This window comes from Eleginops maclovinus, chromosome 2, assembly GCF_036324505.1.
Source record: "Eleginops maclovinus isolate JMC-PN-2008 ecotype Puerto Natales chromosome 2, JC_Emac_rtc_rv5, whole genome shotgun sequence".
Taxonomy (NCBI): Eukaryota; Metazoa; Chordata; class Actinopteri; order Perciformes; family Eleginopidae; genus Eleginops; species Eleginops maclovinus.
Window position 1 is genome coordinate 23,967,144 of NC_086350.1, and position 25,607 is coordinate 23,992,750.

The 25,607-nt window shown below is 43.2% G+C and overlaps 1 protein-coding gene across 2 annotated transcripts in view; it reads left to right on the top strand.

Annotated features, from left to right (window-relative positions):
* Positions 1-25,607, top strand: part of kiaa1549la (KIAA1549-like a) — a 119,874-nt gene that overhangs the window by 71,990 nt on the left and 22,277 nt on the right. The window contains exons 12-14 of one of the 2 annotated variants that reach the window (XM_063875162.1): positions 808-843; positions 9,015-9,208; positions 24,513-24,646. In XM_063875162.1, the coding sequence (XP_063731232.1) occupies positions 808-843; positions 9,015-9,208; positions 24,513-24,646 (364 nt within the window). The remainder of the gene's footprint in view (positions 1-807; positions 844-9,014; positions 9,209-24,512; positions 24,647-25,607) is intronic. The other variant, XM_063875154.1, reaches the window with a different exon arrangement.

The following is a 25,607-nucleotide window of genomic DNA, read 5'->3' on the forward strand; positions in this document are numbered from 1 at the left end:
GTCAGATTGTTTTCCTGCACACGGCGCTGTCAATGACGCCAGAACAACAGCTGCTTGCAGCCAGTGAAGTGGTAAACAGGCAATAAGCTGGCCGGCCTCATTTCATCTGAAGAGGCTCTGAACATTTCTCAGAAAATCTGGAAGTAGGTTTCCCATTTGATATCATGATTATACTTCCCAGGAGAATTCCTGTCATTACACATGCACTGAATAATTATCGACCTCCTCTCTGGTTAAGGTCTTCTTCAGGTCTAGCTGTTAACACAGACTTTTTGCTACCGGCAAAGGAATCTCCCTAATGTAATGAATAAACCAGCATACAGAATAATTTTTCCTCCGAATCAAAGCAGACTTAAATAGCTTTGACCATCAGTAAAATATTCCCTCCTCGACTGAGAGGCGGTAGGAAAAAGTTGTATCAACATTTTAACAAAGTTCCTCATGCTCTACAATGATATCAATTACACTTGTAAAGGCATACATCGAAATGCACCCATAATGCAGTGCTGTTATTAGCACTAAAAGAAAAAGTGGAGCAGTAAGATTGTTTAATGCCACAGTTATGTTGAAGGTATACTCTATTTATTATATTCCAAATATTACTCAAATCACTGGACAGAATAGATTTTTCTTTTGTACTTTTGATCCTCAATTCTTCATTTTAACACCATTTCCACACAGTTAATTAATGCATTCTACCCTATCCCATCCCATCCTATCCTATCCTATCTGGTCATTTCCCATTCTGCACTATTATTTTCTGTTATTTAATTAACCCCTTCCTTACTTACAACTCTCTCGTTGTAGACCTCATATCGAAGGGAGGGCAGTTACCACCACCAGGTATTGACTGAGCACTGGTTAACAGGATTACTGACTAATTGACTGACTGACGACTTAATTAATGCATTAAAGGAATTGGTTGGCTTGTAATTCGGTTGTGTGAGGTAGTTATCCACAGTCAGTATGTTACCTACAATAGAAGGCAGTCAGCACACCCACAGTTTGGAGAAGCAGACAAGAGAACCAGCTCAGAAGCAAAGCATATTTTAACCATGTAGAAAAACACTCAAAATGTACACTATATTTTAAGGGGGGCCCTATTATGCTAATGGTCAGGATCATAGTGCCTCTAATGTCTCCATGCTTTAATATTCAAAAAGCTCTTTATTCTTCTCATACTGCCTGTGCTGCAGCACCTCTTTTCACCCTCTGTCTGAAACCAGATCCAAGTCTACTCTGATTGGTTAACTGACCGGCTCTGTAGTGATTGGTCAACCGCCCCTGAGCAAATCACGTGAAATGTGCTGGAGCGCTAGCCAATAGAAGGGCTAGTTTTACGTAGTGATCACTATATTATACTATATAATAATAATATATATACTATATTACGGAACCAAACAAAGGAGTCCAATCGAGGCCATATAAATGCACAGAAACCTATAGAACACACCACAGGAAATGAAAACCCTAAAAAGCATAATGGAGCCTCTTTAAAGTTGTTCCACAATTGTACAATCCCTTCAGACAGCCCTTTTCTATCGTCCACTTTAGCCGTTCAATAATATAATGCCTTAAAAGACACCAAAATGTTTTCTTTAATTCACGTAAAAAATAAATTCTTTAGGAATAAGGAATACGATCAGGCATGTTTCTTTGTTTTGTTCATACTTAAACTTCCGGTAAAGAAAGTAATTTAGATTCGAGCAAGGTACATGTACGGACAAATCAAGTCAATCAATGAAAAGTAAAAAAGTCACCAAGCTGCATTGACAAAAACGGTAATTTTACCTCACAGAAAAGGTAAGTTGCTGGTCCACCACTGCCTGATTTGGTTGGTTTGTTTATGTAATGTGAAATGTATTGATTTATTTGACTAAAAACTATACCAAAGATAATTCACTGACTATTGGAAAGGGCTGTCTGCTGGCAAGGTAAAGCAGTATAAATATTCTAAATATAGCATTCGGTGGGTCCTTTTTAAGATGTCTTGAATACGTTTTGCTGCATCCCCCGTCTTCAGCTTAGCCTCTTTGCTTTTCTGTTTCTAAAAACTGGGGGCATGTCAACCACCATCTACTTTAGGTAATACTCTGGCTATGAACAAGTACCTCATACAACCCCTCTTAAAAACATCGGGATAAATGATTATTTAATGAATTATTGGTTTCTGCACTACTTCCTGATCTTGACTGACTGTCTTTAATGAAGAACTCTTGTACAACCGCCTTGTTGGCTGCTACTTTCTGAATGTGCTGCCTGTCCTTGTTGCTGGGTAAATTTGTGCATGTGGTTTCTGTGCTGTGGACATTCCTCCATCGTCATTGGCTATTTGGACATCAATAGGAGGGAGAGAGGAGGTGGCAATGAGGAAAGGTTAAAAAAGAACTAGAATCAGTGTGAATGATTGAAATTGATTGAAGGAAGTAATAAAAATCTCTCCTAAATGGGCAAAAGAGCTGCCAGCCAGTAGAAGCCATTTTTAACCCGGGCTCATCTACATGCATAGAGGAAAGGAGCCTGAAAACCTGCGAACCAAACCAATCTATTTGTATTATGTCGCATCCATAAAATGTGACTCAAGCTTGTGTCATCTGCCTTTCTGCCTGCTTCTTTCCCTTTCAAGGTTTATCCTCTCACATGAAGCCACTCTCATCTCACAGTGGCTCAGCGGGAAGCCTTTACAGACCCCCAACCCAATTCTTTTTTCTATAGTACTTCCACTGAATTATGTACGTTATCATGGCTAGACCCATAGCAGATGATTAGCCACAGACAACCGGGACAAAAACATGTCAGCTGATCCGCTGGTTATTTTTGGTTCAGCCTTTCCCTCTCCTCATTCCTCAAGAGGAGGAGATGCAAAGGAAGCCATGGATGGGTTGGCAGGACGTTTTTATTGCAATTGATCTTAATTATACAGCATGTACAGCTGTGTCTTCAGTGTGTCTCCTTATACTATGGTAATCACATTTACATTTATGAGCTCTAAGATGTGTTTGATTTTACAATTATTTTGTGTTTTGCGAAAGAACGCATCAAATATTAAAGAGTCCCCAAAATATGTGATTTTAGAAATGGTGCCACGAGGCTACAATCACTGTTTCTAAACCACAGTGGTATTTATACTGTCCCTATCCCAAGCAGTGGAATGCACGAACAAATGTGATAAATATTTCACACAGGGGTCCAGTTCGGGAAGAGGCAAACTGGAACTTAACACTCCAGTGTCTTGAATAATAATAAGCTCAAATGTTTTGTGGTTTATATTAATACTGAAATGTAAAGATTTACCTTTCTCTGCAATTGGTCTTATTTTGCATCTCGGGCACAACACAGATGAAATCGAAGTTATATATCAGAAATATATGTCAGAAATCAAAGCTATAAAGCGGATGAAATGGAAAAAGTCCCTGGCTGTACTCAAACCGGTGACATTGTGATTATGTAGCCAGCATTTTAGACCCCAGACCCCTAAAGACACAAGGATACCTAAAGGTGATTCCAGTATTAGAGATAAGAGAAAAATCCACAGTACCTTTCATTTTCAAAAGTTTCTTACTTTTGAATACTCAATCTGTGTCTTTGGTCAGTGCTGAGCTGCAGTGCAGTCAAAGGAATGTCATACTGTATAGACTGTGATGTTGGAAGACACCAATTTCATTTGCCTCCTTTGGCTTCCGCACCCACTATACCCTTTCTACTTTACTGTAGTATACCCGCGGGAACTGGTACATTTTGTAAAAAACGTTAAAAAGCTCACATTTTGCTAAGAAAAAGTGCAAGTTGAAACATTCTTGCATCTTTGAACTAGAGGGCAGTGATGTTGGATTACTCTTTAAAGTATATTTGATAAACGTGGACATATCCTTGAAGCTATATTTAGCTCATGTCACCTTTTTGTGGGTCATTTATCTGGATAAGGACATCCAACCCACACGTCTTTGCAAATATACCTGTTGCTCATAATAATAACAACTCAATTTATATCATTATGCACATAGGGGCTAGGGGACTTGAGAACCATCATAGCACATCCCAGGTCAATGGAGGCTTTGCCATCGATGCTATTCATTCACTCAATTGCAAACTATACAAACTCATAGATGTTGGTGACTTTTTTCAAGTGACTGAGTAAGGTGACTTATTGTGTTTGCTGGTTTAATTTTTTTCCCCAAAATGTAATTTCCTTGGAGTCATAGCATTTACACTTGGCTGAAATATGATCACATTGCCAGGCAGAAAACTTCCAGATATTGTCTGGAAGATCTGTCTGATCACAATTCATTCTGTGTTTAAACCTTAATGCCAGATGTAAATGGAGTCTGTGTCATGAATACTAATCTCCAAAAAAAGATACATCCAGTTAAATACAGAATCTGGAGTTAACAGCCATATATTTTAGTATGTTTCCAGTCCATTTGTAGTCCAAATAATATTGACCAATCACGTTTGAGTAAGGCTCAATGCAATCTGGAAATGACATCAGTTAATGTCCAATAATGAGTTTGTTTTTACTTAGACTAAAAAAAATATTTCTTCTTCCATATTCAGATATGTGTTTATAAAGATTATAGCAGTAGAAGTTCTCTCTTAACTCTTACTCTATCCTCCTCTTGCTTATAAGAACTTAACAATGGCCAGTGCACAGAAGAGAAGATCGTAGAGAGATAGCCTTTATCTGTTATCGGAACATTGGCTGGCTACACCAGAACCACTTAAATATTGTCCATTGCTCTCAGAAGCTAAGGATCTTTTCACATCATGGATTCAGCCTAAATCCAATTACACTTTTCTCTAAAGTCCAGTTGGTTAGATTATTCTGAAGACTACATACCAAATAGTTTAAGGAACCGTGCCTGAGTCCACTTGAAATAGTGTTCTTTTCCAACAATCATGGAGACGAATGCTATTCAAAGAGAATTGCACTGCGAGGAGTTTCTAAAGGCATTCCATGAGTTTCCTCCTCTACTAACGAGACCTTAAACATATAATGGACTCCATCACATTGATCTACTGTGTATATTCATGAGTCTGTATGCATGTGTGTGTTCAGCTCCCAACGCAGTCGGCCATCAGTTACCATGCAGGACAAGCTAAAGCTGCTGATCAATACTCTGGTTTATATCAGGTGTGCATGTGTGTTTAAGCATTAGAGAGTGATTGTGCAGTCGGGTGTACTTCATCACTCTGCGCGTACGCTGCGCAGCCGGAACATTCTTCAAAATGGCTTTTACTCCCTCTTGTATTGGATAGTCGGCTTACATGCGGAGCACAATAAAGGTGGAATCAGCAAAAGTAGAGGCAATCCATTCCCATTTGTAAGGTGTGCAATGAAAAACAGCGCAGCAGCTGATATTTAAAGAGCTCAAGGTATTTTGCATTTTGCTGCATCATGCCCCCTAACTGCTCCAGGAGGAGTGTATCTAAGCAGTGCAGAGACACGCTGATGCACCCCAGTCCTCTCTTTTGTGTTTCTTTTTTTACTTCTTAAGTGTCTCTGGTAAGTTTTGTTTTTGCTGCAGCTCTGTTGTACGCTCACCCTGCTAGAGCTGAATCTAAATCGATATGGCTGCATGGGGATTAGAGCATATCTGGTCCATCTGCTGTACCTCATCAAGCTGCTGTTGGCTGTTGCTCCGAGTTAAAATTAGACGAGAGGAGAGGCTTCTGTTTAATAGTGCAGGAAAGGAAAACAAGGGTGGATCATTTGGTGGCGCAGAGAGGGGTCGTGCTCGCAGTCACTTCACATGACAACTTCCAGAAACAGAATTGATTGGACGCAGCGTCATTCTTTCTCTTTTACGCGTCGCTGTCCTAAATGGATGTGGAGAAAATACCCCATTCATCTCTGACAGACTGATCAGAGGCTATACTACCAGCCCTGTCTGCAGTCTTCATTAAACCGAGCGGCGTGCTCAAGATGAAACGGGGCCATTTATTAAGTCAACAGTCGGTGGACAGTTGAAGAGGGGGAGAGACGGAGGGGGAAAGAGGAGGCAGAGGCAAAAAGGAAATGAGGATGTGTGAAAAAAACTGACAGAAACGAGAAGACCTTGAGCCAGTGTGGTAAAATAGGAGTCGTGAAATGTCAGACGCACTCTCCAAGGTTACACCCGTTGGCCTTGTCATTTCTGAGAATCCATACTGTCTCTAGCATGACATCCATTACCCACCAGCCACTGAGTGACACATCTTTTACCGTCAATGTGCAGGTCGTCACGCTCAGTTCAACACTCCTCACACCACAGCTAATGTGTCCTCCCAATAATCCATACACATAATGCCAAATGGTACATCAGAGCAGCTCATTTAACGAGGACATATTCTGCTCATTTTCAGGTTCATAATGTAGTTTTTTCTCTCTCCTGGGACATGTCTCCATGCTTTAATGTTCAAAAAGCTCTTCATTTTTCTCATACTGCCTGTGCTGCAGCACCTCTGTTCACCCTCTGTCAGAGACCAGAGCCCAGACTGCTCTGATTGGTTAGCTGTTGGCTCTGTTGTGATTGTCAACATCTAAGCAATGTCATGCCCTTTCCTTACTACATACAATGTGTTGTAGCGCTAGCCAATAGAAGCAAGAGTGATATGTAGTTATGTCAGTATGTGACGGAAGTAAATAAAGGAGTCTAATAGGGGCGTTTCAGACGGGGGGTGGGGGGGATGAGTGTGTGGGAGAGAAACTCCGTCTTGAAAGAAATTTTGGATTTTAGCCTTTGCAGACTTTTTACATGCACAAAAGCTATATAACACACTACAGCAATAGGAGTGCAAGGGAACATCTTTACTTCACTGCCCTTTGTTCACACGTTATAAACGCAGACCCACACACTGCTAACCCCCCTTCCAACCTGTGAACAGCCTGATGCCATAGGCAAATGAACATGTGCACTTTCCATACATCTTTCACACGATGGTCACAACTGTCACCATACATCACTTCAGCCTGTAAAAGGTGCGTGCACATACCCACACCAGCAATCCATATATTAATGCCATGGCAAGAGGGCCTATTTTCTCTCTGTCAATCACTCTATATGAGCATATATCAATTTCCGTCACCCGTCCACCGCTGCAGCCATGTGTGTTTAAACTAGCTGATGGCTGAGTGGTGTGTGTGACTGATGTAATATTAACAACGCCGTCAACGCAGATGCCCAAGCCGCCTAACCTCACATGCACTCAGACTTAAGCATGCATCATCACACGCATTAGGCATTCCATTTTAGAGCCGCTCAAAATAGAAAAGGGTTCGGAAAAAAATCTGGATTTTGTCTGCTCAGTTATCTAACCAACCTCGTTTTCTATTCTGTAAATTGAAAGGCATTTAGTAATACAATTAATGCGTCCAGACCTCCGAGGCTTAAATAAAATACATCTTCTGCAGCTTTTGTCTTTTTATAGCAAAACCCCTGACTTCAAAGGTGCTGTTAAGCTGCACTATTCATATATTTTTTCAACTTTTTCATTATGCATGCTAGCTGTGGTGTTTAGATACTGATAAAAATTACAGGAAGGGAAGTCCATCCAATTACCTATATCTGAAATTGAAGAAACACGATTGTCTTTGTAAATTATTATTCAGGAGACCATTTCATAGCTGCAAGCCATTGCTTTGTTTATATTGGAGACGAGTACAAGACTTAATCCATTTGTTCCTTTGGTTTTCCTGGATTTTAAAGCGTTGGTTTATTTCAATCAAAGTCACCTACCCTTCTCAGAGTCTACATATTCACTCACATGGGAAGTCAAGGACAGACCTTTAACTCATTCGCCCAACCAGTCTGTGATACATTTAACCAGAAATATGAATAAGAAGTTGAAAAAATCTTCAGATGCTGACTCCAGCTTCTTCAATAGGCATAGCAGTGGCTCAAATAAGTATATATTTAAGCTGTGAATTGATTCATTTCTGATTATTATTAATCTTACATTAAGATGGAGCACATTGAACAGATTTTTAAAAAGTGAAAGTGAAATGAATTGGATGTTAATGTTCTACTGCAGCAAATCACATGTCTTGGGCTTTCCTTTTAGGCAGACAAAATATTACCCAAAAGTGGCATAGCAGGTAAAAAAAAAAAGGCATGCAATAACACAGAATCAGCTAACGTATATGTAAATAGAAGAAAAGCACACATTAGTTATACTAGAAAAATAAGTAAGAACACATCCATGGCTAAACAATGATGAGCATCAACTTCAGAACTGTGTGTGTTGAGACATTATGATTGATGATGATGGTGATTATTGCACAGTATTTCAAGAAAAAGTGTCTGTATTGCACATTGATTGAGTCCGTATTGTGTGCGGGTCTACCAGAGGACGTGCTGGTTGTATGTTCTGTTAACATAGAGAACTTGTTTTCATGCAGCCATCCAAGATTGTTCAACCCTATACGTAAAACAGTATCGCTATGGTTATATCAGGCAGACGGTCACATTAACTGTCGTCAGGGCCACAAAACACCAGAGAGGCAGACTTTAAACGACAACCCTGATTAGCTTTCCTGATAGAGTTCTTTTATGATCTTTTTGCTATACTTTTCTATGCCAATTTGGAACCATTATGATGTAAAAATGTGCTAAATATGTTGCGAAAGATTTATCACTCATTGCTCATTGGCGTGGCTAATAAATGACTTTGACTTCCATTATTTTTCACACCAGTTATCATCCTGTGCTTTGTAGTAAAGATGTAAATATGTTCTGTACGGTGGAATTCAAGTGTGTTGCCTTTCGTTGTTTCTGCATGTGCTTTTCTCCCTGAGTTGCTTGATGTGCATCAACCCAACAGGCAAACAACACACATTGGATAAACACAAGAATCACCTTTCTGAATGAGTGTTTATCCATTTGGAAAACACACAATGAAATATCTTCTTGGCCAATCAGTTTGAACATGTCACTCTGGAACTTCCTGATTGGATTGATGCACAAGCCGCAGTATCTCTGACCTTGTAAGAATCAAGGTCTCTGACTCCTGGTGTGTGTTTTCCTTTTCTCTGCCAGCCTGTCCAGGGCTTTGACTACGCCAAGAAGCACATGGGTCGAACTGGGGATGATGCCGTCTCCGTCACCAAGGAGACGCTGTCGCTGGGGCTGCCTGTACGAGACGCTCCACTGTCAATGTCGTTGGATAAGAAGGTCCACCAGGATGGGACCGGCAGCAAGAGGCCTCCATCTGCTGACATACACAAAGGAGGGTAAGACTGCCGACCTGAATCACTTTACAGAAGTGAGGGAAACTGCAGAGTCTCAGTTTGACATCTTTCTTACTAGTCATTTCAAACACTTTCATTCATAAATATTCTTCAGCGCAGCAATTACTTAGTGAAAAAAACAAGTACATTTATTAAATTACTGCAACTAGGTAAAATGTTAGATATTTTTACTAGTATTTCCATTTTCTGAACTTCATACTTCCACTTCACTACATCTTAGAGCAAAGTTTTTTACTGACTCTAGTTTCAGTAGTTACTACTCTAGTTACTAATACAGTAATTGCTCGAAATTCAAATTACTGATATGATTATAGTTAACGCATTAATTAGTAAATTCACAACCTACCAAGCAGTATATAAAGAAATTAAATTAGCTTCACCATAACCAGCTGCAAAAAACACATGAATGAATCAATAATAGTAACTCATAAATAAAACATCTCTTATTCTGAAATACTTTAAGCACATATGGATGCTAAAAATGTTGTGCTTTACTTAAATCTAATTTTGTTTTAGATTTAAGTAAAGCAGTCCTTTTTCAGCCACTGCTACTGTCCAAAAGCTCACATCATCATACATAATTCATGTGAGACGTAGATGTTTTGGCAAAGCCTGCTAATTCAGATCATCCGTATAGCCTGTGATTCTGCACAGGTTCAGCAGTCTGAGGAGTTGAAATGGCTGTTCCCATCTGGAAGCCTTGTGAAGGGGAACCACAAAGTTCTGGAGCAGCTGTGTCATTTAGTGAACAAGCCAAGACACGACCCCGAGCTTTAGAGCGGGAACATCAGTGTTTGTTTGCGCGTCGCAGTGTTAAGCCAGAGAGAAGCCAACAGTAAGCAGAGCACACTGTGACAGATTGACATGATTTGAAGATAAGTCCAGTGTTAACAAGAAGCTGTTTGGAGACAGAAAGACACAATCCACGTATTTGCAGACACATTTAGAGGAAACAAAATACGAGGTGTAACCACCTTTGTCCTAAAACCAAAACAAACATCTCAAGAAGCTACATTAAAGTACTGCTGAGCAACCAGGAAGTGAATGAAAAGTTAAGAAAGTTAAGAACTTTGTTGGTTCAGTTAATTCGCCCCATGTTTAAACCATCAAACATACAAAGAGGTTTTTCTTTTCACTGGTAAAAAATAATTTGCCTTTTCCAAACCAATCCACATGACCATATCGCCTGGTGCCTGCTGCTGTCTTCAAAATAAAAGCATAAACAAGTCCTATTTACTTAAAAATTAAATCAAATAAAAATGATCAATTGTTTTTTTTCTTTGTATGTTGATGCAAGATAAGTGTTCAGCAGAAGGATATATTTGACCGAAGTTGAGCCAAGAATTTACCAAAAGTTTTCAGATGATCTTAAATAAAACCATAAAAACCAGGGGAAAAAAATGATGCGTTAATTGTTTAGGTGTTATAATTATCTTGAGGCATCGACATAAATCCCCTTATCTAGATTTAGATTAATTTAAAGATACCTTTTGGGACAGCGGGTCTTTATTGGAGATACAATGTTGAAAGGGGGAAGTAGAGGTGAAGACATGGCTTGAATGGGCTATTCTGGCTATTTATTTATAACAAATAAATGAATGTTATTGCACTGATCTCCAAATCAGAAGGTTACCAGTTCAATCCCACCTCTTGCAGTGCATGTGTCAAAGTTTCCTAGCAAGGTACTGAACCCCTCACTGCTCCCGTAGGCATGTCTACGGTATTGAACTGTATGTAAGTTATTTTGGATAAACACGCCAGCTAAATGATATGTCATTCATTTAATAATAATATGAATTTAAAAAACAAAGCCAATGTTTAAATATTAAATCCTACAAAATAAACAATCGCTCTAACACAAGGTGGTTTTATCAGCGCTGTTCCACCGCTGATGTGTGATGAAAGGAAAAGTAAAGGTGCCACATGGATCACATTATTATGGATGGATAATTGGAACAGTAATTCTGAGCTGTTAACAGCCTCACACCTATGAGCCATGGTCTGATACATTCAGTGTATCCTGGTGGGACTGAAAGGTTCCCTTTAGCAAAAAAGAAGCTGTTTATTATAACCTGTTATGTCTCTCCTTGATGCAATCATCACTTGAAACCTTTTTAACAAAGGTCTTAGATAAAAATAGAACCCCAGTCCCTGTTGTGTGAGAGGGGCTTTATTACTGATGATTCACACTTCCACTTTACATGACTCAGGCCTCAAGATAGATCTGCTGGACCACATGGAGCCAGCTGTATAATCTCATGTGAACATAGGCTGGCCATATTCTCCTCCACTCATTAATATTGCACCGTCTAGCAACTGTTAGCATCCATTGACACAGCTACTGTAGCTGCTATGGAGGAGCATGACTGTAGTGTAAAAAACGATCCTCCGTTTTAGTGAGACGTTTGTGAAGGCCAACGATATGTATCATGACTTACAGTAGAATATATACATAGTAGACATGTAATTAATACTTATTTATAATTTCATCTGAGAGCGTTACCATATTTGCTGTTATTGTATTTTTTCTTCCGTTTCCCAGTTAACAACATTTGATAGCTCAGTCTGATCAAAATGTACAGTACAGACATCATACGCAACGTGCTTCACCAGAATGAATTCTTTACAGATTTCAAGTTAAACTCGAACACTCATAAATCAGTTTAGAAATAATCATACTGTAATCCCAACATCAAAGTAATTCCTTATAGTTTTCAAGCTTGGCAACAAAAGACTCAGATCTCAGGCTCCGTTCATCAATTTTCTTTTGCTCAGTATTTAAGGACCTATAGAAATTCTAATATTTTTTTTATCTTACTTAAAATGTATTAAACGGATGTTTTCTATAATCTTTACGCATTTTATATATCAGTACATGTAAAGCAAGAGATGTATAAATGGCAGTAAAAAAACTGAAATGTACTGTATCAACTTCTTTAATTTAGCAGTGCACATTATTACTTATAAAAAATGTTTCTGTCAATTTCAGTAATGAAATTAACTAAAAGAATTGGCAGGAATTAGCAGCACTGGATGTTGGAAACTAATACATGTTGAACTTCTCTTTCCCACATAGTTTTACGGTTTTTGTTAGTAAAATTCTGCTCCCCCGACTAATTTTCAGGAAAGTTGTAGTTTTCAGTTAATTATCTTTTAGAAACTGCAAGAAATTGAAAATAGTGACTTTTAAGAGAAGCAAACATGAAGTGAGGCCCCCTTCCAATGTTCCTTTAAGATAATGTAGAGAAAAACCAGAACACGGAATGCTTTTGCAACTTAATTTCCACGCTGAAGTTGTTTGCAGTTATTTCAGAGGTCTTGTGTCTCATCGGAAACATTACTTCATGATACAACCAATTTCAGCTACAGAGATCAGCGTCCAGCTTCAAACCTCCCTACTGATTTAACCAAAATGTTAATCACATTCATACGACCTGAACTGCCTGATAAACAGATGTCCGATCGTCCTCAAACGCACTGAGAGCATAAAGTGGATTATTTTTGGTTCACTGCGTACTCTACTGTCTAGGATTACATGAGATTAGAAAGTTAGATGGCGGGTTTTGCAAAATGTAGGTTGCGTTTTATGTTTATTTGACTCAACAGGGCATTTCATTTTCCATATATACCATCTGTCTTTTTTTAATATTCATTTTTTCTCTTTTTACTGCTATTCTTTATGCATCAGCAAGATTTGTAAACATCTCTCGTAATCGTGCGGTTTTAAAAGCATTTACCTAAATGTGCAAACAGTCTCATCCCCAGTACACTTAACTAGGATTATAATTGTAATCCGTTTTATGCATAAAATAAAGATCATTTATAACAAAATGATAAAACAATTTCTTAAAACTTCATTTTTTACTTAAAGCTACACCCACACACCCACCTACAGCGACATCTTTCTTTTGGGAAGTTAGAAATGAGATTCCTCCTCTCAGAAAAATGCTAATTCACAAACACAGCGCCTCATATTTACACATACTTTCTAAAGGAAAATGAAGGTGGGATTAGCTGTGCTATGCTTCCTGAGGAGGATAAACACATGTATATTTATAACCCTGGCTAAAGCCATGCCAGAGGGATCCATTCAGTGCAACAATGATGACGGTGTAAAAATGCCGGAAGAGCCGGCACAGTGCGATAATCAGCTTTACAAACCTGCATCTACACACACATGTATCTTATCGGGAGCCATTTTTCAAAGAAGGGTATCATGGCTTTTTCCACCACCTGGGTGTACACTAATTAGGAAAGTCTGCAGAAAGGAGTGCAATGGGATGAGAGGGGATTTCACACCACAGTAACAACAAAAGATGCCATTATGCTTGTACTTTATAGTGGTACTAAAGAAACTTCTAAGGTATTTTCTCTTTTCACATGCACATACAGGCTTGGTGTGCTAAATCATACAAACAAAGTTAGATAAGAAAAGGGCCAGTAGCAGTAAAAACTGAGGAGTTGGACAAGAAAGCTAAAGCTAGATCACTCCCTTATTCATTCATTAAATACTCCCATACAGTGGGGCAAAAAAGTATTTAGTCAGCCACCAATTGTGCAAGTTCTCCCATTTAAAAAGATGAGAGAGGCCTGTCATTTTTATCATAGGTATACCTCAACTATGAGAGACAGAATGAGAAAACAAAATCCAGGAAATCACATTGTAGGATTTTTAAAGTATTAATTGGTAAATTCCTCGGTACAATAAGTATTTGGTCACCTACAAACAAGCAAGATTTCTGGCTCTCACAGACCTGGAACTTCTTCTTTAAGAGGCTCCTCTGTCCTCCACTCATTACCTGTATTAATGGCACCTTTTTGAACTCGTTATCAGTATAAAAGACACCTGTCCACAACCTCAAACAGTCATACTCCAAACTCCACTATGGCCAAAACCAAAGAGCTGTCAAAGGAGACCAGAGACAAAATTGTAGACCTGCACCAGGCTGGGAAAACTGAATCTGCAATAGGTAAGCAGCTTGGTGTGAAGAAATCAACTGTGGGAGCAATTATTAGAAAATGGAAGACATACAAGACCACTGCTAATCTCCCTCCATCTGGGGCTCCACGCAAGATCTCACCCCGTGGGGTCAAAATGATCACAAGAATGGTGAGCAAAAATCCCAGAACCACACGGGGGGACCTAGTGAATGACCTGCAGAGAGCTGGGACCAAAGTAACAGAGGCTACACACTACGCCGCCAGGGACTTAAATCCTGCAGTTCCAGACGTGTCCCCCTGCTTAAGCCAGTACATGTCCAGGCCCGTCTGGAGTTTCCTAGAGGGCATTTGGATGATCCAGAAGAGGATTAGGAGAATGTCATATGGTCAGATGAAACCAAAATAGAACTTTTTGGTAAAAACTCAACTCGTCGTGTTTGGAGGAGAAAGAATGCAGAGTTGCATCCAAAGAACACCATACCTACTGGGAAGCATGGGGGTGGAAACATCATGCTTTGGGGCTGTTTTTCTGCAAAGGGACCAGGATGACTGATCTGTGTAAAGGAAAGAATGAATGGGGCCATGTATCGCGAGATTTTGAGTGAAAACCTCCTTCCATCAGCAAGGGCACTGAAGATGAAGCGTGGCTGGGTCTTTCAGCATGACAGTGATCCCAAACACACCGCCAGGGCAACGAAGGAGTGGCTTTGTAAGAAGCATTTCAAGGTCCTGGAGTGGCCTAGCCAGTCTCCAGATCTCAACCCCATAGAAAATCTTTGGAGGGAGTTGAAAGTCCGTGTTGCCCAGCGACAGCCCCAAAACATCACTGCTTTAGAGGAGATCTGCATGGAGGAATGGGCCAAAATACCAGCAACAGTGTGTGAAAACCTTGTGAAGACTTACAGAAAACGTTTGACCTCTGTCATTGCCAACAAAGGGTATATAACAAAGTATTGAGATGAACTTTTGTTATTGACCAAATACTTATTTTCCACAATAATTTGAAATAAATTCATTAAAAATCCTACAATGTGATTTCCTGGATTTTTTTTTCTCATTCTGTCTCTCATAGTTGAGGTATACCTATGATAAAAATGACAGGCCTCTCTCATCTTTTTAAATGGGAGAACTTGCACAATTGGTGGCTGACTAAATACTTTTTTGTTATGGTAACGATTCTGAACCCAAGAGCAGACAAGAGACGGTGTTGAATTGATGCAAGGGGGTTTATTGAGTGAGGTGGAGGAGCAGGTAGAGGACGCGGAAGCCGGGGGGAGGGTGAGGCAGGCGAGCTGGAGTGCGTGATCCGGATAACTGCAGGCAGAGGGAAACAGAGTTAGGTTGTGGTCAAAGGCAACAAGAGACGAGAGTTCGGTAGCGAGGTAACAAGGTAAACTGGAGCCAGGCACGTATCATTACCACTGTAGAGCGAAGTACGATCTGGCACCGACAGCAGGGAATCCGAGGGTTTATGAAGGGGAGTTGATTGGAGATGACGACCAGGTGAGCATGATTGCAGATGACGGCCAGGTGTGAAGTGAGACAGACAGGGGGAGTGGCAAACCCAGGAGGAGGAAAAACACAGCAGACTGCTGTGACCACAACAGTACCCTCCCCTCAATGGACGCCTCCAGGCGGCCTAGGCCTCTCTGGGTGAGCCAGATGAAAATCCCGGATGAGGGAGGGGTCGAGGATGAGGCCCCGCGAAACCCAGCTCCTTTCCTCTGGCCCATAACCCTCCCAATCCACTAGGTACTGATACCCCCTGCCCCGACGACGAATGTCCAGCAACTGCCGGACGGTGTAATCTGGGTGGTTGTCAGTCAAACGGGGAGGTGGGGGGGGAACGTCCGGGGGGGAGAGGGGACTGGTGGAGACTGGCTTTAAACGAGAGACATGGAAGGTGGGGTGGACGTGCATGGCTGGAGGCAGCTTGAGTGTGACCGCTGAGGGATTGATGACGGAAATAATAGGGAAAGGGCCAACAAAACGAGGGGTTAACTTCTTGGGGCCAGTTTGTAAGGGGAGATCCCTAGAGGACAACCACACCTGTTGACCCACCCGATAGGCAGGAGCGGGAGCCCGGTGGCGATCAGCAATGCGCCGGTTCTGCTCTGCAGAGCGCAGCAGAGCGGTGCGTGCGTCCCTCCACGTCCTGCGACAACGGCGGAGATGGTGCTGGACCGAGGGGACGGAGATGTAATCCTCCTGAGCAGGAAACAAGGGTGGCTGGTATCCCAGGGAGCATTCGAACGGGGACATGCCGGTGGCAGCACAGGACATGGAATTGTGGGCATACTCGATCCAAGAGAGATGGTCGCTCCAAGCCGAGGGGTTGCGCGCAGCCACACAACGCAGCGCGGTTCCGAGGTCCTGATTGGCTCTCTCAGCCTGCCCATTAGTCTGCGGCTGGTACCCTGATGACAGGCTGACAGAGGCCCCCAGCGCTCGGCAGAAGGCCTTCCACACTTGGGAAACGAACTGGGGACCACGGTCGGAGACGAGGTCAGCGGGAATCCCGTGGAGGCGAACGACATGCTGCACAAGCAGCTGGGCAGTCTCTGTGGCAGTGGGGAGCTTAGGAAGCGCAATGAAGTGAACCGCCTTCGAAAATCTGTCCACAACGGTGAGTATTACAGTGTGGCCCTTAGAGGGAGGAAGACCAGTCACAAAATCAAGGCCAATGTGGGACCAGGGCCGACCAGGAACAGGAAGAGGGCGTAACAGACCAGCAGGAGGTTGATGGGAGGACTTGGCCCGAGCACACACCGTGCAGGCAAGCACGAATGCCCGGGTGTCAGCGTCCATCGCTGGCCACCAAAAGTACCTCTTCAGGAGGGACAGGGTGCGGCCCACGCCAGGGTGACAGGCAAAGCGCGATGTGTGGCCCCACACCAGAACTTGAGAGCGAACCGAACTGGGGACAAAGAAACGGTTAGGAGGGCCGTTGCCCGGATCTGGTTCGGTGACTTGGGCCTTCCGGATGAGGGACTCTATCTCCCAGGTGACAGCAGCAACCTTGAGGCAGGAAGGAGAGAGGATAGTGTCAGGGGAGGCCGGTGTGTTCATAGTGTTAAACTGACGAGAGAGGGCGTCAGGTTTGACGTTACGGGATCCGGGACGGTAGGTGAGGGAGAAATTAAACCGCCCAAAAAACAGGGACCACCGGGCTTGGCGGGAATTCAAGCGCTTAGCTGTCTGGATGTATGACAAATTCTTGTGGTCGGTCCAAACCACGAACGGCTGTTCTGCCCCCTCAAGCCAGTGCCGCCATTCCTCCAATGCCAGTTTCACAGCCAGCAGCTCTCGGTTACCAACATCATAGTTACGTTCAGCAGGTACCAGCCGGCGAGAGAAAAAGGCGCAGGGGTGAATCTTCTCATCAGAAGCTGAGCGCTGGGACAGGACCGCCCCCACCCCCGTGTCAGACGCATCGACCTCCACGATGAACTGCCTGGAGGGGTCAGGTTGGATAAGAATGGGGGCAGACGAGAAAAGTCTCTTAAGACCAGAGAAGGCAGTCTCCGCCTCAGGCGTCCAGGCAAATGGGCGGGCAGGAGAGGTGAGACGGGTGAGAGGTGCTGCAACCCTGCTGTAATCACGGATGAACCTCCGGTAGAAATTGGCAAATCCCAGGAACTGCTGCAGTTTCTTGCGGGAATCGGGAATGGGCCAGTCTGTCACTGCACTGACCTTCTCGGGACAGGTCCTCACTTGCCCGCTCTCAATGATGAACCCAAGGAAGGATACAGAGGTGACACTGAACTCACACTTCTCGGCCTTCACATATAATTTGTTCTCCAACAGCCGCTGAAGAACTTGCCTGACATGCTGGAAGTGTTCCTCCTGGTTGCGAGAGAAAATAAGGATGTCGTCTAAATAGACAAAAACTGAGCGGTTGAGAAAATCCCGGAGGACATCGTTTACCAGGTTCTGGAACACGGCAGGGGCGTTAGTGAGGCCGAAGGGCATGACCAGGTACTCAAAGTGGCCGAGGGGGGTGTTAAAAGCAGTCTTCCACTCATCGCCCTCCCGGATACGCACCAGGTGGTAGGCATTGCGTAGATCCAGCTTAGAGAAGACTGTAGCACCCTGCAGCGGCTCAAATGCGGAACTGATGAGGGGCAAGGCATACTTGTTTTTGACTGTAATGTTATTGAGTCCCCTGAAATCAATACATGGACGAAGAGACTTGTCCTTCTTGTCAACAAAAAAAAATCCTGCACCAACAGGAGAAGAGGAGGGTCTCATGAGGCCAGCCGAAAGAGAATCCTTAATATACTTCTCCATGGCCTCCCTCTCAGGACGGGACAAGTTATACAGGCGACTACTGGGCAAAGGGGCGCCGGGGAGGAGATCAATGGCACAGTCATAGGGGCGATGGGGAGGCAGGGTGAGTGCACGACACTTACTAAACACCTCTCCCAGGTCATGATAGATTGGGGGGACCAAGGAGAGGTCGGGGGTTTCCTGGGGCAAGGGGACACCTCCCTCTGTTGGAAACAGGGCAGACTGTAAGCAGGTGGAGTGACAAAAAGTGCTCCAACTCACCACCTTGCCAGAAGACCAGTCAAATTGGGGATTGTGCCGCTTGAGCCAGGGGTGGCCCAGAACCAGGGGAATAAGGGGAGACAGGATGACGTGAAACTGAAGCATCTCGTGGTGATTACCAGAAACAATTAACTCCAGGGGCTTAGTACAGTGAGTAATAAGGGCCAGGTGGCGGCCATCTAAGGCATTAGCGTTTAATGGAGAGGGTAATTGTTCCAACTGAATGCCAACCTGAGACGCGAAGCCGGCGTCGATGAAGTTCTCATCCGCTCCCGAATCCACAAGGGCCGATACCGGAAAGGGATGACCGAGGGACAGCAGAGTGGCATCCAGCAGTGAGCGTGTATAGTGAGGAACGGGGACGGAGGGGGCGTGGCTCAGCAGGGCCCCGAGTCTCACTGCCGAGCCCTGTCTTTTGGTCGTGACGGACAGGTGGAGATGAGATGCCCGGGCAGCGCACAGTACAGACACACTCCGGTCTTGATCCGATGAAGCCGCTCCGCTTGGGTAAGACGAGTGCGCCCCAGCTGCATGGGCTCCTCTTCCGTGACTGCATGTGTCACGGGGGCAGAGAGAGCAGCTCTCGGGAAGTGAGGAGAATAGGAAGCAGCGAGTGCCGGGGGTACGGAACTGCCTGTCCTCTCCCTACGCCGCTCGCGTAGACGATTATCCAGCCGGATGGAAAGGGAGATCAGTTCATCGAGAGTGTTAGACTCCTCCCTAGTAGCCAGCTCATCCTTAATTGACTCGCTGAGAGCGGAAAGAAAAAGCCCACATAGTGACCTGTCGTTCCAGCCCGACCTGGCTGCATGGGTCCGGAACTCGACGGAGAACTCAGCTACACTGCGGGAGCTCTGACGAAGGGAAATAAGCCGCTTGGCGGCGTCCCCTCCCTCTACTGGATGATCAAAAACCTTCCTCATTTCGGCTACAAAAAGCTCAAAATTATCGTTGACTGGGGAATCACTGTCCCATAATGCTGAAGCCCACTCTAATGCGTTACCCTTAAGTGACCCCATAATGTAGGCGATCTTAGCCTTTTCAGTGGGATAGGTGAGGGGCTGCTGACTGAAAACTAGTGAACACTGGATCAAAAAGGCTCTGCACATACCCATGTCCCCAGCGTAGCGCTCAGGCGCAGGAATGAGAGGCTCACGAGCTCGTGGCAGGTGTGTCGGGAGAGTGGGGGCCGGCGGCGGTGAAGCTGACGGTGGAGGCGCTGTGGTAAGGGGGGCTAGTAAGTCCAATTGCGCACCCATCTGAGTGACTCGGGTAGCGAGATTCCTAAAGGCTTCCATAGCTTCCCGGAGGGCTTGGCTGTGCTCAGCAACCTGAGTGCCTTGGGCGGCGAGAGCTCCGCGGATGCTGTCAATGTCCGCTGGGTCCATCTTGGCCAGATCGTTCTGTTATGGTAACGATTCTGAACCCAAGAGCAGACAAGAGACGGTGTTGAATTGATGCAAGGGGGTTTATTGAGTGAGGTGGAGGAGCAGGTAGAGGACGCGGAAGCCGGGGGGAGGGTGAGGCAGGCGAGCTGGAGTGCGTGATCCGGATAACTGCAGGCAGAGGGAAACAGAGTTAGGTTGTGGTCAAAGGCAACAAGAGACGAGAGTTCGGTAGCGAGGTAACAAGGTAACAAGGTAAACTGGAGCCAGGCACGTATCATTACCACTGTAGAGCGAAGTACGATCTGGCACCGACAGCAGGGAATCCGAGGGTTTATGAAGGGGAGTTGATTGGAGATGACGACCAGGTGAGCATGATTGCAGATGACGGCCAGGTGTGAAGTGAGACAGACAGGGGGAGTGGCAAACCCAGGAGGAGGAAAAACACAGCAGACTGCTGTGACCACAACATTTTTTGCCCCACTGTATATGGGGAACTCGGTAGAAATAGTACTTAAGTCATTTGGGTCCAGACAACATGCTAAGATATCATGCTGACAACGAATTAGCCTTAAGCGCGAAGGACAGCCGGGGTTCATGGGAATGCAATGTCTTTTGTTTTTGCATTTTTGTGAAATAATCAATACGTTTAGAAGCTAGAGAAAAACATAAGGGATCACCCAATTTGATTACAGTTCAATTCAAGTGGGGAACATGAAAGTCGGAAACATTTATCTTTTTTCCTAGGACATTTCACTAGCCATTTGTAGATCCATGCCTCTGGAAAATTTCACTTTTCATTTATGTCACTCCAGTATTCACTTCCAACCTACCATTTCAATCAATAATGAACTACAATATACATCTAACAGAAGCTGTTAACCACAAGTGTCTACAAGAAGTGATTCATGAGTAAAAGTGGGTGTTGCTCCCAAAAGTCTCCACAAGAAACAGCTCATGATCTATGGAAAGGGCTTTGTGGTGGGCAATGCAACTACTTTTTAAAAAGTAACTCTGCTCATTTAAATGTTGCCTTCTTCAGAGTCTCCGAAAGTTCATTAGCTATGGCCCGTGCATCTTTTTAAAAATTGTGTGCCAATTTAATATTGGTCACTCTTATTGTCACACCCCCTTTTGCCAATTAAGTATTTATTTTTTTCCTCTTTACGTTAACACCACTTAGCTAGAGAAGGATTCGAGTTGGCATGATGATGTTTTATAATCTAATTTAGACACTTTTTAGAATCCTGTGTTTTTAACACACATAAAAGCATCAGACATTGACCAGTGGGCTCATTACTGATGTGATGTCATTGAACAAAAGATACAAAACAATAAAATGCCGTAAGCTTGTATGAATTACAGACTATATTTTCGGAAACTTACCAAAAACTATAGATGAGGGAGCCTGGAAGTAGTAAAAAGGCTGACTCATTTCTGGGATTGGGACTCATTCCTGCACCACTCTATTGGCATAAACACAAGTGTAGACAGCATCATAGGGCAACAACTGTTTGGGAACATTTTGTGACCAGCAACCTTCAGAGCTGCTGGTCACACCTAAAAATATATGATGCACATGTTCTGGTTGCAAAGAAGCAGGGAGAACAATAAACAAATCGCATACTACCTGCCTACTGTACAACATAAAGACATTATGTACAGTATGTTCGGAATCACTCCCTATTGATGTTGTAGTGAACATTTCACTCTCTGCAGCATTTCATTTAAAGTGTATCTGTGGTGATTTTCTACCTGAACCTTATTTTTCCATACTTAACTGAATAATAGGGACAACCATTATTTAAATAAGTCCAGTATTGAGCAAAACATGCACAAGCCGACACTCGCTAACATTAATTCTATTGGGGCAATAATAAATGTTATCAATGTACGTCCACTAAAAGTTAGTTGTTTTCATTCACAGGCTCAGATTGTAACTATAAGTATCTTAAAACCTTATGGAAAGAAGATAAAACCTCACTTATTCAACCCTGTTGGGTGTGTCCAACCAAGTCCGGCCTAAATAGGAGTCTTGTTCTAAAATCTTGTTTTGTAAATTGCCATTGTCGAATGGAATTGCCTGTCATACAGTAACTACAACATTGTGAAATTAGTAAGCAATTACACATGAACCATTATCCTATGCTTTGTTCAACATTTTATCTTAACATCATCTAAATTGGGTTTCCAAAAACTATACGGTACATGACTGTGTTACACTACATAAAACCCTTTAAAGATTACCCATACATATTGAGATCGAGAACTTTTTCTGAAAAAAGACAATACCGTTTATTTGAATTCTTGCTTAACAGTGACACAATTGTAGTCGATGCAAATCAGCTGTGGTCCTTGACCCAATATGAGTAAAACAAGCAAAACAATGTAAGGAACAACAGCGACTATTCCAGCTGCAAAATCGTTCACCTGTCTGAGGAAACAGAAAGGAATGCTAACCGCGGTGGAAAGTGGAAGGACGGGAGCATTTATTCTGCTCACTCTTCCCTTCTCCAGAGAGCTGCAGTGTGTGAGGCACAACAAAAGAGTGGCAGGGAGATGAACATTGCTTTCCAGCGGCATCATTATCGATTCTGTTGGCCTTCCTGCGCAGACTTACATGGAACACACACACTGTATTTCACCCTCCAACCTCCGACTCTTTGTTTAATTCCACATGACTTTGACTGCGACACGGCCAGTCATTGACCGCTGTGTGTGTGTGTGTGTGTGTGTGTGTGTGTGTGTGTGTGTGTGTGTGTGTGTGTGTGTGTGTGTGTGTGTGTGTGTGTGTGTGTGTGTGTGTGTGTGTGTGTGTGTGTGTGCACAGCCAGAGTGGTGTCCTCGCCTGTGGCTCTGTAATGTCCGGTCTTGCTGATTTGTGCTTCTCACACCACCTGTAGACAAGCCTTTCATGTTGTTGCTGCTGCAGCTTACATGCCTGTAGGCTATGCATGTGTGTGTGTGCATGTGTCTTTGTGTGTGTACTGTGTGTGGTTACATGCCTGGTTTACCTGAAGCCAGAACAAGACATGTATCTTTTCATACATGTTTCTGCATGAGGGTATTGTCTCCTCTACAGTAAAGTGTGTGTGTGTGTGTGTGTGTGTGTGTGTGTGTGTGTGTGCGTGCGTGCGTGCGTGCGTGCGTGCGTGCGTGCGTGCGTGCGTGTACGTGGCATGCATTCATACTGAGTTGTTTCTATCAAGGCCCTTGGCTGTTCAACACAATCAGGGTTGTTGCTGTTCTACTTGTCTTTTACATTTTTTCAGAATGTCCGCACATTTTCCCATGCTCTCATATAGGATGTTTTTTTATGGGAATAATTTTATAAATAGAAACTCAAAGAAATGTCTCACAATAGATTGGTGCAGTGAGGACTTATTTTTGCAGGTTGAGCTAGAAGTTAGCATCTCACGGGCTCCATCGACAGAAAGCAATGGGATTTTTCCATGTAATTTTGGCAGAAAGTAAGCTTTGTGGCAAACACACATTTGTGGTACCTACACGTTTTAACAGAAGGATTATCTCCACATATCAAAACCACTTTATGATTCTTCAAGTGCAGATCCCATCTCCAGTGGTAAAAACCTAATGGTAGGCTATAAATGAACTAAAACATGGCTGCATGGCTGTGCATCACAACCGCTAAGCTAACGGCGGCTAATGTTCTGTGTGATAGTGTTTAGTTAGTTTTTTGTTACACTGCCTTTTTTGATGCACATAAAGGCTTCTTCGAGTTAGGTATTTACTGATGTATTTTATGTCGTAGAACAAAATGTGAAAATAAACCTAGACCTTCTTATATGCATGTAACCAACTGCAAGGCAAGGGAACCAACATCGAAATAAGGCTAATTTGTTTCTCGGTTTTAGGACTAACACATTCTCCATTGTTCGTGGCAACTTATGAAAACCAACAGGGTAATAAATTGTGATTTCAATTTGGAGCGAGCATTACTGCCAGAATGCTAATAGCATTAATTACATCAGAATTCTGTGATTACTTCCTAGAATCTCTGGCGGGATTTGACTGACATTTTATGGGTCAGCCCCCCCACACACAGAATTATCAGCTCTGGAGCAACTTTTTCTATTGCTGCAACAACTACAAACTTATCAATCAGGTCATCAAGAGAAAACATAGTGACAATGTTTGTTGATAAGCAAATAACTGCAAAAAAACAATACTGTTTCCCACCTCTCAAATATGTTGATTTCCCGCCTTTTATCTTTTCTTTTTTACCTTATTAAACTTCTCTGGTCTGACAAAACAAGACATTTAAAGCATCACATTGCACTTTTATAGACCAGTATTAGCCTTGAGATGTTGCACTGCTTCTGTACACCCTGAGACTCACAAGCTCTCCTTCCTGTTCTTGCCTCTCTCTGTTGCCATGGATACTGCAGGCAGTTGCCAAGTGAGGAGGACGGCTCGGTGTCGAGCCACGGCTCCGCGAAGCTAAACACCAGCAAGAGCTCGTCAGCTCGGAGGACGGCGACCGGCAGCAGCGGAAGGAACGGGAAGGAGAGGAGCACAAATGGTGAGGGGGAGAGGGGGTTAGAAAGAGAGAGTTCAATACAAAAAAGAAAAGATGAAAGAGAAAAAGTAATAAGTGATGGAAAAACTCTGAGATCAATAGACATACACACACAAATGGATGGATAAATTCCTTAACGTCTGCAATCACCAGATCATCATTGGTAATAAACTAGTCTTGGTCACACACGCACGCACGCACGCACGCACACACACACACACGCACACACACACACACACACACACACACACACACACACACACACACACACACACACACACTTTTATACTATTATATATACCCAAAGGATAATTACTAAGAGCTCATGAAGTACACATGAGCTCAAACGCACTCATACATGCAGTGACTCAGCTAGCTCCTGTATTCAGCGTCAGAGACAACACAGACATGTCTTTTCACTCATAACTGAATCAAGAGAGACATCTCAGGTGTTTGTTTTTCAGTGTTTCCATCAGACTTTGTTCCAGTATGAAATAAAATATGGCAGACACAAGCACAGCATCGAGTTACTTTAGATCGGAATCCCTGAGGAAAGACAGAAAGGTGTTCGAGTTCCCGCAGTTGCGACAGCATTCTGTCAGATTAGGTGTTTTTCAATGCATATAACCCATAGCATATGGTTTGAGCATTAGAAAAATGACTCATCCTTAAAAAGGGATCCTCTTCGTGGGAGTAAAACTCTGTGGAGCGGTTGAAAGCAAATCAGCGCTGTCATTTCACCAGCTGCAGCAGCAGCGCTGGTGTTGTTCTCACCTTGTGAGTCACAGGGAGGTATTCAGAGAACTGGGTAGAGCGCTGGAGGTGGGGCCTTGTTGATTCCTATGAAAGTTGCTCAGTGGTTCATTAAACCAAAAATGGTCTCACTCTCAAGAGAACTTGAGTTTTGCTTAAGTCCCGCCTCTAATCTCCTCCGTCATGTCCAGTCTCTACTGAGGGATTATTC